This window comes from Micromys minutus (genome assembly GCF_963924665.1).
Source record: "Micromys minutus genome assembly, chromosome: 7".
In the NCBI taxonomy this organism is placed as follows: Eukaryota; Metazoa; Chordata; class Mammalia; order Rodentia; family Muridae; genus Micromys; species Micromys minutus.
This window is the reverse complement of record NC_137976.1, coordinates 7,786,810-7,804,335: the sequence shown is the minus strand read 5'-3', so window position 1 is coordinate 7,804,335 and position 17,526 is coordinate 7,786,810. Positions and strand designations below refer to the sequence as shown.

The 17,526-nt window shown below is 40.9% G+C and overlaps 1 protein-coding gene and 1 pseudogene across 2 annotated transcripts; one reads left to right on the top strand and one right to left on the bottom strand.

Moving 5' to 3' along the window:
• Positions 1-539: 539 nt before the first annotated feature.
• On the bottom strand, positions 540-1,178 carry KRTAP26-1 (keratin associated protein 26-1; the record flags this gene model as incomplete). Its single annotated transcript, XM_080919221.1, has 1 exon — positions 540-1,178. The coding sequence occupies one exon, from the start codon at positions 1,176-1,178 to the stop codon at positions 540-542; it is 639 nt and encodes a 212-aa protein (XP_080775347.1).
• Positions 1,179-13,873: 12,695 nt separating this feature from the next.
• Positions 13,874-14,267, top strand: LOC308422789 (U6 snRNA-associated Sm-like protein LSm1; annotated as a pseudogene). Its single transcript has one exon. The product of its transcript is annotated as a U6 snRNA-associated Sm-like protein LSm1 (transcript).
• The last annotated feature ends 3,259 nt before the right edge of the window (positions 14,268-17,526 follow it).

Sequence of the window (17,526 nt, the reverse complement as noted above, 5' to 3'; positions counted from 1 at the left end):
TGTAGTACGAGTCCAAGGTAAGAGATTAATGCTGAGCTCTGCTTTTGACAGTAACTTCGAGAAAGGTCATGATTCCCCTCCCTCCATATTTTTCTAAAGCCATTACACTCCTGAATAATAAACTATTTTCCAGGGGTCAGGAAGCACATATAGGAGAGCACCCCCTGGCAGGCACGTGAGGATGCTCACTGCTGTGTTACAATGGAGTCAGGAAAGAAAAACTCAGTGCACTAGATTCTTAATTCTGAATTAACCTCATTTATTACAGGGTGGATCACATCAGGTAGATAGTCCTCCTGCCTAAGCAACCATAGCAGCAATAGGGACCGCGATTTTACCACAAAAAAAAAAAAAAAAAAAAAAAAAGATAAAAGCAAGTCACAGTGTGAGAGGAACAATTTGCATTAACAGAGACACAGTACAAACAAGGAAAAGCAATTGCTACTCAGAAAGAAGCAAACATCCAGAGAGCTGCATTTTTTTTTTTTTTTTTTTTAAATCCTGGATCTTCATCATTGCTGTTCACTAAAACAAGGAGTCTACTGGCCTTGTGCAGAGCAAGATGGACGGCAAGTGCCAAACACAGGGACTGCCGGTTGGCAACCACCACAGACAGGCTGCAGAGGTCTCACACTGTTTGACACAATGTGAATGGTCTGAGGGCCATAGGTCATACAACCTGAAGGCCTGCATCCATAAGTGACAATGCCCAGGGGTCGGCAGCTATTGGATACACAAGGGAGTGGGCGGTATCCACCAGACACACAGCTTACAGGAGGGCAGTTGTTCATGAAAGGACTCACTGGCCGGCAACTGCTAGATACAAAGCTCACGGGCCTGTAGGATGCTGGGACACAAGAGCCAGAGATGAAAGAAGACGCAGGAAGATAGCCAGATCCGTGGCAGGGTCTGGACACACAGTACGCCGAAGAGCAGCAAGAGTTTTCAAGGCCACGGGCTTCACCGTTGGGTGGCTGGCCACTGAGAGGCTCTGCGAAGGTCTCTGAGCAGTTGTTCACGAACCACGTGTGATCTTGACAGCTGCCGGGGATGCAGAAGACCTCTCCGCAGCCCATGTTTGTAGAGCAGAGGGCAACGGAGGAGTTGGCTGGGATATGGCAGGAATTTCTGGGCGATCCAGAGCTGCAGTTGCCCGAGCAGTTGGTACGGCTAGCCATGGTGAACTGGAGAGAGTGGCGGTGGTCTAAGAGCAGTGAGGAGCACGTCGGGTGTGAGTCTGACACTCATTCCTCTTGTCCCTTTATATATCCTCAGAGACTGCTAGTTCTGTCTGCAGACTCATCTTCCTTGTTGTCTGAGGCTGCATCTGAACCATCCCACACACAGGAAGTAGCGCTCCTTCCTCCCATAAAACTGGATGGTCCCTGAAATACCTTCCATCAATGGTGTGTAACCATAAATCAGTGTGTCTGGCTTTTAATGGGGCCCCTGGTAAAGGTATCCAACCCAAGCAGATACTTTGGAAGGCTGTGGACTCACTACAGCTCTAACCACAAATGCACAAATAGTTTTCTTAGAACTGTCTCTTGAAACTGCCTTTGAAATTTGAAGCAAACTACTTTGAATAGTGGCAAACTACAGACGACTAGCTGAGACATAATTCTATTCTCTTTGTAAAATGGACAAAAAATATTCTATAAATCAAGAGGTTTGCCAAAGAAGATTTTTAAAAAAATCTTACAACTTTTATGATCAAAAGACATTTAAAGGCCATCTTGGGAAAGACTCCTCCGTGTTTTCTTGTATTTCAACATCTGAAGAGAAAATGGTTTCCCATGAAAATATATCTATTCAGAAAAGGAGTGATTGCTTTGTTAAATTCTATAGATGAATAAACAGTCATTTGAGACTGTGCTTTGTCTGTGACAGTTTGGAAGATAGGTAATGAGATGTAGTTCAATTAAAATGGCCGACTCCAGGTTTAACAAGGGCAAAAACATAAATAAGGCGGGACAAAATGGCACTTATCATGAATCCAGCAGGATCACATATTCCAGTGTTATTCATATGACCACTAAAATATATTGTTCTGGGTAAAAAAAAAAATTGTATTATAATGAAGATGGAAATATTTATCTCCTACATCTGACCTCAATTTCCAAACAGGATTCTGTGCATTAGTTGGCATAAATAATTACATTAGAATGTGTGCAAACGTTTGTTAGATTTGAGTACTTTAAAGTCCATTTAAAAACTTGCATGTCTATGTCTCTACAAACATGGATTAAATGCATGGGCGTGGTCAGTCTTTCCTACAACTGCAGTTTCCACAGACGGGCATATCCAGTACCTCCAGTGGCTATTTTAATAGGAATTTAAATTATCTGTCAAATCTCAATACCATTCCCTTTGGCTAAAAATTCAATTTAAATCACAGCACTTTCTCCTATTTTAATGTCCAATGGTTATGGCCACACTTATCAAGTCTCCCTCTGCCCAGGAGAGTAGAAAATATGAACTGGCACATTAGTTTCTCTGCAGCAATACAGGTCTCTTTTACCAGGAGGGATACGTGTGAAGATAAAGCCGTATGTATAGACTCTGAGGTCTTATGCTCCTGTGCTAAATTTAGTTCAGAAGATGAGGTAAGAGCCATCACTCTTTGACAGTCTATGTCTGATGCAATTAAGGAACTCATTCTAGGACTTTATCACCAGATACTTTTTAGGCAGTGGCTGGAGTCTTCTTATGCAACCTTGGACACCTCTGCTGAATAGCATTGGTAATAGGTGCAGCCATACTCAGGTTAATGTTTATCAAATTTATGTTTAGACACTCCTTACACGTGCTTATCTCTATGGTAACCAAGAGCCCAGCACCTGTGTCATGAGTCCATAGATGAGGCATATGCATGTGCACGGGTTTGGTATTCGCTCTATGCATGGGTGCTTTTCTTAAGGGAGGGTGTTACAGATTTAGACATGACTGGAACACGGTCAGTACTTACTCCATGAAGTACCTGGTGGTATGGTCATGCCTATCTCTGCTGTCAATTCATCATATAATTTCAGAAGGCTAATGATTACTGTTTTAGGTATTTGTATCTGAAATATAGGACATTAAAGTAATAGACATCAAGAAAAAAATATAAATATGAGATATAATTATGAATAATTCCTCACATCTCCAAACATTTTTATTTCCATAATCTAAAATGGCATCATACAGAAATGGATATATATACATATATATTTACATATATATATACATATGAATATCTAACAAATACATAAATCTGGGAATTAATTAATTTATGTTCCCCTGCCACTGTCAGTATCACTTTTACATACAAATATGCACACAAATGTCTGCAGACTTTGAGAAAACATAGAGTCCTGAAGGTTATTTCTGTATGCTGGATAATGCCATGTCATGATGCTATGTTACTATCAGGGTTTATTTGGTTGAAGTACCAAGCAGCCTCCCTGCAGGCTCCTATAACTTACAGATAGGAAGGTTCCTATCATCCTGGATTCCAGAGAGTCTGTGGTAATGAGAAATCATGTACTCCACCAAATTGGCACACATTGTTTTATTAGCTTTATATCCAATGAATCAGGGACCTTATGCCTCCAAATTTACAGGGAAGATTGTGAATATTTCTATCTTGGATGAGCAATCTTCTCCACATTCAACCATGAAGGTATGCCAAGAAGAGACACACATTGATTATTTCACACATTTATTAGTTTAGAAAATAGTTATTATTTCAGACATATATCACAGAATAAGAGAAACAATGAAACAAGATGAAAACTGGTCTTATCCCAGAGACCATTCATCGGTAGGGTGGACAAGACACAACAGTGTTTACCAAGGTCTAAAAGTGGTGTACAGAGAAGGCAAGGAGAATCCATTGTGTTTGATTAAAGTTGACATATTGTACCAAGTTTTATGGATAGAAAGACATGGCATAGAAATCTGGAAAACAAGGAAACAATTCACGCAGTAGAAAAATACATAAACACCAAACAAAATTGACAACAGGGTTTTTTGACATGAAGATTCCAATCATGTAGAGAAATTTAGATTGGCTTGCTAGATGTCTTTGTGTTAGTAGATAAGGAGCTCATGTTCTCTTTTAAAGAAAGAACGAACAAGTATCTGTTGTTTTAGACAATGATGCTCAGAGTAAAGGGAAGTGTAGACTGGGAAGTGAGTGAGGATGTTCTTCCACATTCAGGCCTCCAGGATCATGCATTTCTCCTATTCCTAAGTTTGTAAACTAGGCTGTCATCTACACTGTCTTTGCTGAATGCCATTGTCTCCTCTTCTACCTGAATGTTGTGCTTAGAAATATACCACCATAGTTAATTACATTATGAAATTCTACCCAAAACAATAATGACTTCCAGTTGTCTACAGAGAACAAACTGGGCACTTGGCCATTCCCACTCTGCTGCCAAAGAGTTTCATAGAGCTTCTTGGTTTGCCTGTTCATGTCTAGAGTCACATCGCTTCCTCTTTCTGTGTCCTCTGCCAGACGATTGGCATTCCCATCCTGTCCTTGGGAATAACTGCAATTTTATTGATCTAGACTCTAAGTAATTTAACTCCTTTTTCATAATTACTTCTTGGACCATTCCTGCCAAACTGGATTTCTCTAGTCTTTAACTATATATAATCACCATCATTTAACATCACTTTAACTTCCCTTTTAAGCTGTATTGGTCAGCTCCCAGATGCCTGTGTCTACCTTGTGTCTTCTGTTGAATGCACTGCTCTTCCTCCCAACAAATACATACACACACACAAAATGCAGCTACTTTTCAAGCAAAGCATTTCCCATCTTATTTCTCAATACAGGACCTGCAGTGGCTACCACTTACTGTGGCCTTCCCATCATTATTGCATACCAGACACTGTTTTATATGTTGTACACTTATTATTTAATTTAATTCTTGCCACATCCTTATTTAATAGGCATGATCACTATGGGGAACTTAGTCTATTGGCAATAAATACTTCTAATGAGCATCTAGCAATCATGAAATATGACCTTGGTTCTCTTTGTCAAATAAAAGTTAACATTTACTTACTTAACAATCTCTCTTTCATGTACTTTTTTAAACCTCATTTTTATATATGCCTGGGAAATTAATTTATTAAGAATATAAAGAACTTGGAAACAGGAGGAAACTCTTCCTGTTCTCAGAAACTTAAATGAGTTATGAGCATGCACTGCCTGTTCCCTAAATCCACCTATTTTATCTCTGTCCCTCCCTTCCTCTCCTGTCCTCATTAACGCCTGTGCTTAAATTTCTATTAAAGCTGCTCCTTGGTGAACTTTGACTTGCCTTAAAAATAGGCAGCATGAAAGCAGGAGCACTTCATAGTCTTCATCCTGTTTCTCATCTGCGTATTCTAATATTTTTGCAAATAGTCACCCTAGCTTGGCTTAAAGAAGCATAGCATGACCTAGATAAAGCACCTCTTGCTCTGCGTCATGTATAAAGTCACTGAACAGTGTGGCCTGTCGCCCAGTGAGCAAACACCCTACCCAGAACTATGTCAGAATCTGGAATCAGTTTGTGAGCACACAGTATACTATTCACTGGATTCTTGTTCTGTAGCACTATTTAATACAGCAACTCTAGTTTACACAAAGTATGGGATAGTTTCACACTTTCCTTTCTTCTTCCTCCACATACACAAATGCGTCCCACATGATATAAAAGCCTGCTCTGTTTAAATCACACCTCTGCTCACAATTTATTAAAGACACTAAAGATAGAAGTATCTAATTTTTCCATTCCCATGATTAAGCCCATGAACCATGTTCTTTTGTCTAGATTAGATCTTTTAATTTTTTTAACTTACCTACATGTTGTTATATTAAATGTAAAAGGCTTTTATTTAATTTTTTCCTGTTTTTAATCTGAGAGAGAACTGAGAAATAGGAGCTGTATGTAGGTGGTTAACATTTACAATCTGATGTTTTATTCTACACATAAAGACACAAGAGCAATCAAATAACCACTCCTTTCACCCAGTATGCATTTGTGTTTTTTAAGGTTATACTGTAAGAATTTCATAGATGCAGATCATGTCTGTTTATCATTCTGCCCCTATTTTTCTCTGCAAGTCCCTCCAATTCTCTCACAGTGTCCCCTCCTAACCTCATTTTGTATGTCTCACTGTGTCCAACTACATAAGAGAAACCAAACACATGCTAACTAGCATCACATGGCTTATACAACCAACATTCTCAGAATAACTACTGTGAGGGAGACATTTTGGTTCATGTATGTGATATTATTCATGTCTGTATTTCTGCACTGTCATATGATCCCACTGTAGGAAAAGCCTTAGTAAGGGCAAGGATCTTTCTATAGTGTTTGTTCTAACTAGTGTTATGAGTCTTCAGTTAGTTCAAACTCAGAACTTTATCTTCTAAAGAACTCTGTTTCCTGATGGAGAGTTTGCATGTGTCTGTTGTGTCAGTTGAATCTCTAGTGATTTTAATCCATTTGCTCTTATTGACTTCCATCTGGCTAAACCTTTCCAGTGCTAGGAACATGCGTTAACGTCTCCTACTGTACTCTTATTGCTATCTGTTCTCCATATGTACCACTGCTAACCCAAAAGCCTGAGGAAATCAGCCTTCAGGTTCCCCCTTTATGTGATAGGTTCCTTTCTTTGCCCTTACATATCCCACAGGGATGCTAGGATTAAAGAGGCACACAGAGAAATGCCTGGCATGCCTGGGATTTTGACAAGTCATGGCTGTCTTAGAAGAGAGCGTCAGGGAACCTTGTAAAATTACTAGTCAAATCTGTAGGGATTTCCTTAGAGTCAATAGTGCTCATTTTGACTAACATTAGACAATATTTGTATGCCCTGTTCATCTCATTGTCTGTTAATAATAAGGAATCAATGAGATGATTAACATCCAATTCTCGAGGAAGAGGTGCAAAGACAGCTGAAAAGCTGTGTCCAGGGTAAGCAGGCTTCTTTGTGTTAATCTAGTAGTCAGCTTTCAGTTTGCCACATCAGATTACTAATACAAAGATTTGTCTGGATTTGGTAGAGGTTCCTCTGGGAGAATTAAAGAGATTTCTCTGCACGTGTGTTTATCTGAAAGTGTAGAAGATTCATCATTGCACATGTACTATCAAAATGTAGATGATTCATCATTGGTATAAACAGGGTCTAGTAATATTGTTAGAGCTTTGTATAGTTTTCTTGATGCTCCTTCCTGTCAAGAATGGAGAAGGACTGGTAATCCATCTCTCTGTTCAGTCCTTGAATATTTTATGAATAGTAAGATAGCTTGGGAAACGTCTCTAGCACTTATGTTGAAACTTTGCAACTATTTTTTCTACATAATGAGGTACTATGTGCTTGAGAAAAAGAAAGGTTAACACAAACAGCAAAGATGTTTCTTGATGCTCTTGTCTGGAGTCCGATAATGCCCCCAAAGGAACAAACCTTGCTCTGCAGCAAGGAAGGACCTTTGAGTCAATTCATCCTTCTCCCAGGTTAATGTTTACAATGTTGCTAAATGTCCAAGGGATGGAAAGAGCACTGAAAATTCTAGAGGTTTGCTGGGAGAGCTCTCAACAGGTGATTAAAACCTGGGATAAGAAACCAATACTTCCTCCCCTCTCCCCTCCTCTTCCCACTCCTCCACCCCCTCCTCTTTTTTCTCTTTCCCCCATGCTTCTATATTATGGCATTAGCCACTATCAGATGATGACACATCATATTACCTCCTGTCTACTGAGAATATATCAGCTTATTCTCAAATATACTGGGAGACTTCAAGGAAAGGAATCATGTGGGTGATTTTGCTGAACCTTTGGCAAACAGAGACAGCCTCTGTCTCCGGAATGATACTGGAGTCCTCATTATAGTAATTTTACTGAGTACAGAGACTCCATGAATGGATTGAGTACAATCTACGGATGGCAGATTCTGAGTAGTCTGGATCATAGACATTCTGAGTTGGCTGGATCATGGACATGTTCATCAAAGCAGGGCAGGGTTGAGAAAATGATCAGATGATGTTGGGGGAAAATGTTCAACAGTAGGTAGTTACATTCTGGTTTCCAGTGAAGACTCACCAATTCCTTCTGTTTAGGATTATCTTTTCAAGCATGCTTATGGAGCAAATATGAGAATAATAGTGTTTTATCTCTAGAGCAAACGCCAGACATACCAATAGCTTATTATCATATACATGGGCCAGGGCTTCTCTTCTGTAAAACATGACATTGTGAATGCAGCTGCACCTGGCCTGGGAGAACTGGAGCTCATGGAACAGAAGCAAATGCTAACAACGTGGCTTCTGCTGCTGCCATGAATAATAGCCATCTCTGCCTCTGACTGAGTGACTCATGTCTACTGCTAGCATCTGGGAAGCTGTGATGAGTGGCCTTGTTACCACACAAATGGGATAACATCTGTGACTTTTCACAGTTCCCAAAGTCCTTTCTTTCTCACAGACTGATGTTTGCTTCTTGAAATTATGAGAGGGCACTCACTTTCATCATTTGAAGTGATTGCTTTTATTCTATTTTTAACAAGTATTTAATACCCCAGACATATAAGTAGGGATGTAATAGTTGTAGTAACAATGAAGAATTCCTGAAGAGATAACTAGTAATAATATTTAATGTCATTAGAAGATAAAGAAACTTGATGCCATGCCACCTTGAAAGTACATCTGAAGGGCTTAAAGGGTAATGAAAGAAAAGGAACAGGGAATAGATGTGAACCATGGTTTGTTTAACAGTCTTAAGACACAGAGCAATAAACAAGTCAACCATACGTGTATATGTGGCATGGAGGGTGTGTGTGTGTGCACTTGTGTACAAGTGTGTGTGTGCACTTGCACACACAAATGTATCTGTATGTGTGTGTGTGTGCGCACCTGTGCTTGTATACATTCAGAAGCCAGAGAAGTTTGGCTGATGTTTGACTCTATCACTCTCCATCTTGTTCCTTTGAAACAGGGTCTCTCACTGAACCTGGAGCCAGACTGGTAGTCCACAAGCTCCATGATTATCTTGTCTCCATGCCTCCAACTTCCCCACTTTTGAAAACACAAGAGCATTAGAGTTGTAGTGCTCTCTTGCTCTCTCTCTCTCTCTCTCTCTCTCTCTCTCTCTCTCTCTCTCTCTCTCTGTGTGTGTGTGTGTGTGTGTGTGTGTGTGTATGTGTGTGTGTGTGTGTGTGTGCCTGTGTATGACACATCTGTTTGTCTGTTTTTTATTTATGAAATGGCAGTTATGAGGGATTATTGAAAGACATAGAAAAAACAATATGGATGTCAAGGCAAAAGTGGCTGGCTGTGTAGCTAACCCAGTGCCAACATGCAAACACAGTCCACTAGAGGTCAGCAGCTCCTAACTCCCAACCAAGCAGAAGACACATGTACACTCCACATCTGACCACTGTGAGATCTGGGAGCATTTTTTGTCATCTGTCCTCGAAGCCCAGTACTTTTGAGTGCAGGTTTCTAAGTGCCAAGATCTAAAGACTTAGGAAGAAAACGCTGAGCGTGATTCTGTAGACACATCAGGTGCAGAGCCTGGTACAGAGGGTTTCACAAAGGCTGGGTACACTGTATGCTGGCTGACAGCAGGCAATTCCCCTCTGGTGTCTTGGCAAACATTCAGGAGCTGGGTTCTCTTCCATAACTGCTGCTGGCTTTGCAGAGGGTACCTCTGAAGCTCACACAGAGGCAAGGGCTATTTTGAGGAGATGACACAATGTGGCAATGACCCCCGAGGGAATGACAGATGTATTTTTCAGATGAGCGATTATTGAAAGACAAGATGACCTTAGTTTAGCCTGTAAGCAAAGTTCCTCCATTAAGTGAGGACTAGCCCCTTTTCTCTTTTGTAACCTCAAGAAACTTTCAGTGGTGGGTGTTGTTAACATCCAGAAGGTGACAAATGTATTCCAGGCATTTGGATGCAAGGGAGGATGGCTACTTATCAGTAGAAATTGTTGAATCTCTGAAACAAAGAGAGGATGGCCTTCTTAGCCACACAACAAATGTTAAATTTATAAGAACAATATTCCAACTTACATTAAGGGATATTTAAAATCCTGTGACCGAAAATATGTATATTAACAAGTTAATTCACATTTATGATTGAACAAAGATTATTTTATAAATCCTATAGAGGTGTTAATATATGTAGGTCTCATTAAATATTTCTATGGTTAATACATTTTTAAATTAACTTCATATGAATGACATTGTGAGGCACAGCCAAGGGAACAATGGAATGGTAGTCATATGACTTGGGTTCTAGCCCTGACTCTGCTGGCAATGAGCTGAATGGAGTTGAGTGTGTCAATTAATGTTGGCAGGTGTCTCTGTTCAACATCTACAGTGATACCCACTGAAGACCTCTGAAAATAGAAGCAACTGTCTGATTCTGCAAAACTTTAACTGTGGATAACACTGATGCCACATTAAAATAATCCAGCGATCTTTGTTGTGGCTGCATAGGCCATAGGCATATCATTCAACATCCAGAGGAAGAACGTGAAAACACTTAATCCTGGCTGCACATCTATCAGGGTGAAATATAGCATTGGGGTGGTGTTTGTTCTCCCAGGGAAGTTCAATGGCCCTCAGTGCAGAATATTGTTTTTTGATTGCCTAGCATTCCATTTACAGCCTCAGGGTCCCAGAGCACTGGCCTCATATTAGAAGCCCCTGAGGACTAGTCTCAAGATCAATGCTCTGATCGCTACTGCAGGAAATTAAACCAGACTCCTGGGGACCGAGCTGCCATCAGCAACAGCCCTGGGGACTTGGGAAACCAGGAGCAGACACACTGTACACATCCTTCCCAACAAATAGGCTTGAAAAATAGAAAGCACCTTGATGCCCATTTCTATTTTGTCAAGAAGATATACTGCTCTCCAACAGAAGCACCTGATAGCTACTCTTACAAACATGGCCAACCTTAACTGAGTCTTAGTATAAAATTAACCGTTTCCTAAGTGTAATGTAACTTAGCCTTATAAATATCATTTGAGCAAATAATTATAATTATTTTCCTCTATCCTATAGTTTAGTAAAATACGAGGTCTAGGAAATGCACTTTGCTCAGAGGATGTCAGCAGACCTTATTAAATAAATCCAAAAGGATTGAGTGTAAGAACTATACACTTTTATAGTCCACAAAACAAGACAAAACAACAAAAACCACCAGTGAGCCTGTGATCGCTCCTTTCGTATTTGTAAAGGGAGGTTCCCATCCAGGTATCTCAATGCATAGTCAGCATAAGGAAGGAGGAAGTGAGTATCTATGAATGGTGATGACTTGGTGTACTCTCAGGATGCTGTTACCAGCTTGCCTTTGATTTTCAGTCTTCTCTCATTATCTCCGTCAATTAGCAGGTATTGACCTCCTGCAGGATCATTGACCCCATATTGGAAGCAGTGCCATAACTAGCACTGGAAGAATGGAAATTGGCTTCAGAGTTCCTGCTATTTACCCTCAATGTTTCTCTGTTCTTATGTACAGAGGCAACAGCATTGACTTGCCTTGAGCTCCCAGGAACAACTATCTCTCTGAATCTCATTAGAGAGTCTGCTTCCACAAAGCTTGGGAAAGTTTTATTAAAATGACAAGCAAATTGCTTGCAATTCTGCAAGAACAGACTGGTTTGGTTTTAATTTAGTTCTGTACGTTTACTGTACCTATACCTGTCAGCCTATAGTGCAATTTATCTCTCATCAGTATCAGAGAAAAAAAAAAACACGAGAACTTAGATTTCACCGCTCTTAGTTACCTCAGAGATATGATGACTTCAGAAGGTTTAATGGAGCGGCTCAAAGTTGGGTGTTTGTGAACAATACTCTTTAGTTAACTATTTCATATGCAGAAAAGCTGGAAACATTTTAGGTGAGGGAACTGAAGGCTGTGGGTATGAACGGGACTCCTGAATGTTTCCAGGAGGCAGAGTAAGACGCTGTTCTCAAGGAAAGGTATAAGAAGATTCTCCATCGTGTGGGAACAAGTCCTCCTTTCAGGATTCCTTCCTGAGGTCCAGTGACAAAGTTTACAAAAATAACCTTTATTTATATAAAGTGCGAGGCACATATGATATAATCATACTTAGTACTCTGAATTCATCTCTAGATCTTCCCAGTGATTAATCATAGTGATAATTTTTGACAAATTCGTCTTATTGACCTTCTATACATCATAGATGTCCTTTATACTTGAAATGTCTCTGATCCCTCACAATGTGATATAATTTATACTTTGAAAGGCAATGTGTGTGAATTAACTCTGTTGTGTACTTACTACACACATCTGACAACTGTAATCATGTTAGCCTTCATCTTACCTGAAGAATAGACTAATAAAATAGTCATTCTTTCATTCAGTTATTAAAAATAAGACAATTAGGGGATGTTTGCTAAATACTAAGTACTCAGGTGTTAATACGTGGTTGTGTGTGGCTATTGGCACATTGATCTGAAGGCAAACATATGGTCCTGATATTCAGTATAGTTGACTTTAAGCAGCTAATCGTAGAGTTACGATTCCTATGCTTTGGTGACTCTGACACACTGATGTGGAGGTCGCGCCAGTTTCTGCTTAGGAAGAAAGCGATCCTTTGACTTACAGAGAGTGTTGTGGACTATATAGCATGTGGACTCTCCCGGAGCAGTAAGGTGCACCACCGCTTCACTCCTTCCTCACACAACAGAAAGCCTCCACTGCTCCTCACCCTGTGCTTTCAGTGCAGCACAGTCAATCATAAACTGAGGTTGAGCCCCAGGAGCCAAAGAGCAAATGAAGTGTCAAATGATACCTGGCTTATATTGCACACTCGCCACATGTTAAACACTCCACTAAGCATTTAATTGGCACTTTATCACTATGCTGTCACAACCATCTCCTACATTAGGCACCATTTTATCCCCTTTACAGTGAAAGAACAGAATCTCTGAAATGTCAAGCCGTCCCATAGAGCAGGGCTAGTCATTGACAGAATTTGAAATTGTGCGAGATCTAGTCATAACTGGTTTCGTGATCTTCCCGTTATGGTAAAATTTCCCTCTGAGGTCTCTTCCTGCAGTCCTGCCATTTCATACTCAACTATCAAAGTTTTACATCTGAGGTCACAGGATTCGCCTCTATGAAGGTCTTACATGTGTTTCATGTTGGCTTATATCATGTACTGACCCATTCTTCAGATAACATTTTAGGGAAGTGACCAAGCTCAGCCTAGAGTGATAAACAGGACACACATGAAAATAAGTCTTTTCCCATCCCTCACTTCTGGGGACTTTGTTCTCCCTCCCATCTCTAACCATATATAATCATTATTAAATAAAGCCCATTCATCCATATAAGTTATCTCTATTGCAGGAACATACATGTGGAAGGCTCATGCAGTAAACAACACTCAAATAAACTTAATTTATGACTTGTGATCCATTAGAACTTTAGCAATTATGTTTATTGTGGAAAAGAAATTCATCCATGTTGGCAGGTTGCCTGGATTGAGACCCAGAGAGACCAGTGTGAGATGAAGTATTTATTTATTGTTTCCAAAGCTATGTTGCTAGCATTTTACAGCTGTAGCCAGATATTATATAGCAACATCTGGCTTCAGAATTACTCTTCTATGACAATGATCAGTCGGTGCTTCAGTTGATGAAATCAAATAATGGCTAACCTTTTCCCTCCTTTAAGCTACACGTCCAAAAAGTATCCAAACAAACATGAATTTAAAGAATCTAAATTCAGGGTTTAAGTTTGAGGTGCAGGTGAGCTGTGGTTTCCCATCTTCCTCCTGCTGACCCCTGGACTGAGCACCCTCGAGGGTGCCCAGGGAAGCCTAGAGAGAGCTGAAAATAAAGTATATGCCTGGCACCACCAGCGTCATCTAGAAGATTGACAGAAAGCACTTGGTCCTATTTTGAGATGGAAGGACACTTACAGGTTTTTGTTCTTTTTTTTTAAAAAAGAAATATTGATCAGTTTGCTAACTTAGTGCTCAATCAGACTGTGGAGCAAATTCATGTGGGCAAAATGTACGGTGATATTCCCCGAGGGGTTTTTGTGGTCAGAGGAGAAAATGTGGTCCCACTAGGAGAAATAGACTTGGGAAAGGAGAGTGACACGCCCCTTCAGTGGGTGTCTATTGAAGAGAGGGTAGAAAAGCAGACCAGACCGGAGGCCGAGAAGACGAAGGTCCAGGCGCTCAAAGATTAGGGTCTCTCCATTTCTCAGGCAAACACTCTGGATGAGTACTGAGTCCTTGCGCAGGGACTGCTCTAGAGAGCAGATGCCATCACCTGGTCACCTCACACATTTGAGCAGAGAGTCACATTGAAAAGTGATCTCCTTCTTTCATGGATGCCAACATGAAAAAAAAAGCCATAAAAATTATTTTAAAAACAAAATAATTGCATATTTGTTTTGCTTTTCTGCTTCAAACAGTCTCAACACATAGTCCTGGCTGACCTAGAACTCACTATGTAAACCAAGATGACTTCTAGCTTGGGAGACTGCAGACGGCTCCACCATGCCCACCTTTACTGTTTAAAGAAACAGAGACATGACTTCTCACAAAGTCACTGTGGAGTCAAGAATCATGTCGCACTCCCCCCATTTTTATTGTATATTCTCTGTATTTATATTTCAGATGTTATCCCCCTTCCACCAATCCCATCCCCCCTTCCCATTGCCTCCATGAAAGTGCTCCCTCTCCCAACCTTCTTCTCCCACCTCAAAGCCTTGACATTTCCCTACAGTGGGAAAATGGGCCTCTGCTGGACAAAAGTCCTCTCCTGTCCTCTCCTCTCATTGATGCCTGAGAATGCCATCCTCTACTGCATATGCATCTGGAGCCATGGGTCTCTCCATGTGAACTCATTGGTTGGTTTTAGTCCCTGGGAGCTGTGGTGGATTTGGTAAGTTAATAATTTTGTTCTTCCAATGAGGTTGCAGACACTTTCAGCTCTTTCAGTCCTTTCTCTAGTTCCTTCATTGGGGTCCCCACGTTCAGTACGATAGTTAGCTGTTAGCATCCTTCTCTGTATCAGTATGGCTCTGGCAGAGCCTTTGAGGAGGCATCCATATCAGATTCCTGCCAGTAAGCACTACATGGCATCACCAATAATGCTTGGGTTTATTGGAAACATATGGGGGTGTATCCCAAGGTGAAGCAGACTCTGGATGATCTCTTCTCCAATATCTGCTCCTCTATTTGTCCCTTTATTTCCTCCCATGAATATTTTGTTCTTCCTTCTAAGAAAGACTGATGGAAGCCTGAAGGGCACAGACCCAAGAAGTAGCATGATACCTGTGTCCTGAGAGTTGCTGGAGGTCTCTCCCCAGATGGTCAGTGGAGAGAGAGTATGGGCTCACCCCTGGGCTCAGTAGGGAGAGGGCTCCTGTGTCTCCTCTGGGTGAATAGTTCTCTGGGGGCCAGCTGCCAGGCCTGATTACAGTGTGCCTGTTCTGCCTGTGGCTCCGGGCAGAGATGGAGGCTGGACCAGTATCAAATCATGTCTTTATATTGCTTTTCTTACCTCAGAGTTTACATTTCTTTTCAAAAAAATATTTCACTTACTTGTACATAACAAATGCATCTCAAAATATATTCAGGGTTTCTTGTCTGTCTTAATCTTGTATTAAACAGGGCTACTAAAAGGAATGGAAGGAAGTTTAAGTTTTATACTGTAATTATGAAGAAATAAATCTCAGGTAGTTCCTGTATAATCACATATTATGACAAAGTTGTCCCATAATCTGCTTTATGTACCTTGGACATCCAAGGAAGCCAATGGTTATTTTGGTCTAAGTATGAAAGTCTGGGAACCCAGGAGATAGAAGTATAAACCACAGTCCAACCAAGCTGACAGAAGACTGAAATAAGAGCTCAACAGAAAAGCAAGAAGCATGCAGAAACACTTTCTTCCTCTGTGATTTGTTGTATTTGGGCCTGTGGGTAGGTTTATAAGAGAGCTTCTGCCCAAAAACGCTCATTTGTTAGGTTCATTGGTTTCAGTTCCAGTCTAACTCAGAAAACCCTCACAGTCATCTGGAAATGACTTTGCAACTGGGTTCCAAACACTTATCTGGAGACTGACTGGTCTCATTAGCATTGTCTTTATTTCCAAGGTAATGCACCAGCCCGTTTCAGCTAGGTACAGTGTGTAGGGGTGTTGCTGCTGTCAATTTTGGTATGGGTATTGTACTTGCATAAATGTTTGTATACCTAGTGCCCTCAGAGAACAGAAATGTTCACCAAATTGCCTGGCACTGGAGTGGCAGATGTTCTTGAACGGCCATTTAGGTGCTAAGAAACTGAGAGTAGGCTTCTGCAAGAAGTATCTTTCACCGACACAATTAGCCCCACAGCCCCATTACAATATACACTTCTTTATTTTTTAAATTTCTTTCTTTTGTTTCATTATTTATTCATTTTTAATTGAATATTTTTTTATTTACATTTCAAATGCTATTCCTTTTCCCAGTTTTCCCTCTCCAAACCCACAATCCCAGCTATCTTTACCCTGCTTCTATGAGGGTACTCACCCCTACTCACCCACCCACTCCTATCTCACCACTCTTGCATTCCTCTACACTGGGGCATTAAGCCTTCACAGAACCAAGGGCCTCCTGTCGCATTGGTGCCAGGTAAGGGTCCTTCAGCTCCTTCAGTTCTTCCACTAACTTCTCCATTGAGGTCCCTGTGATCAGTCCAATGGTTGGCTTTGAGTCTGCATCTGTATTGGTCAGGATCTGGCAGAGCCTCCCAGGAAACAGCTGTATCAGGTTCCTTTCAGCAACCACTTCTTGGAATGAGCAAAAGTGTCTGGGTTTGATGTCTGCATGTGGGATGGATTCGCAGGTGGAGCAGTTTCTACATGGCCTTTCCTTCAGTCTCTGCTCCAATATTTGTCCCTGTATTTTCTTTAGACAGAAGCAATTCTTGGTTAAAATTTTCAGATGGGTGGGTGGCCTTATCCCTCAACCAGGGGGCCATGCTTAACCTTGGATATGGTCTCAAAAGTTTCTCCCTCCCCATTGTGGGATACTACCGCTAATGTTATTCCCATAGGGTCCTGTGAGCCTCTTGACTTCCTGGCAGCTGGGACTTTCAGCTTGCTACCCGCAGTTCCCCCATCACCCACTGCAACACATTTCTGTTCAATTTGCTGACCCTCTGTACATCTCCTCCCATACTTGATTCTGCCCTTCTTTTTCCCCGTCCCGTACCTTTTTCCTCCCAAGTTTCTCCCACCCTCTACTTCCCTTGATTATTTTGTTCCATTCTCTAAGTAGGACTGAAGAATCCATACTTTGTTCTTCCTTCTTCTTGAGCTTCATGTGTTTCATGAGTTGTATCATGGGTGTTCCAAGCTCTTTGCCTAAAATTCACATATTGTGAGTACATACCATGTGTGTCCTTTTGTGGCTGAGTCTCCTCACTCAGGATGATATTTTCTAGATCCATTCATTTGCCTGCAAATTTCATGAAGTCATTGTTTTTATTGAGTAAGTA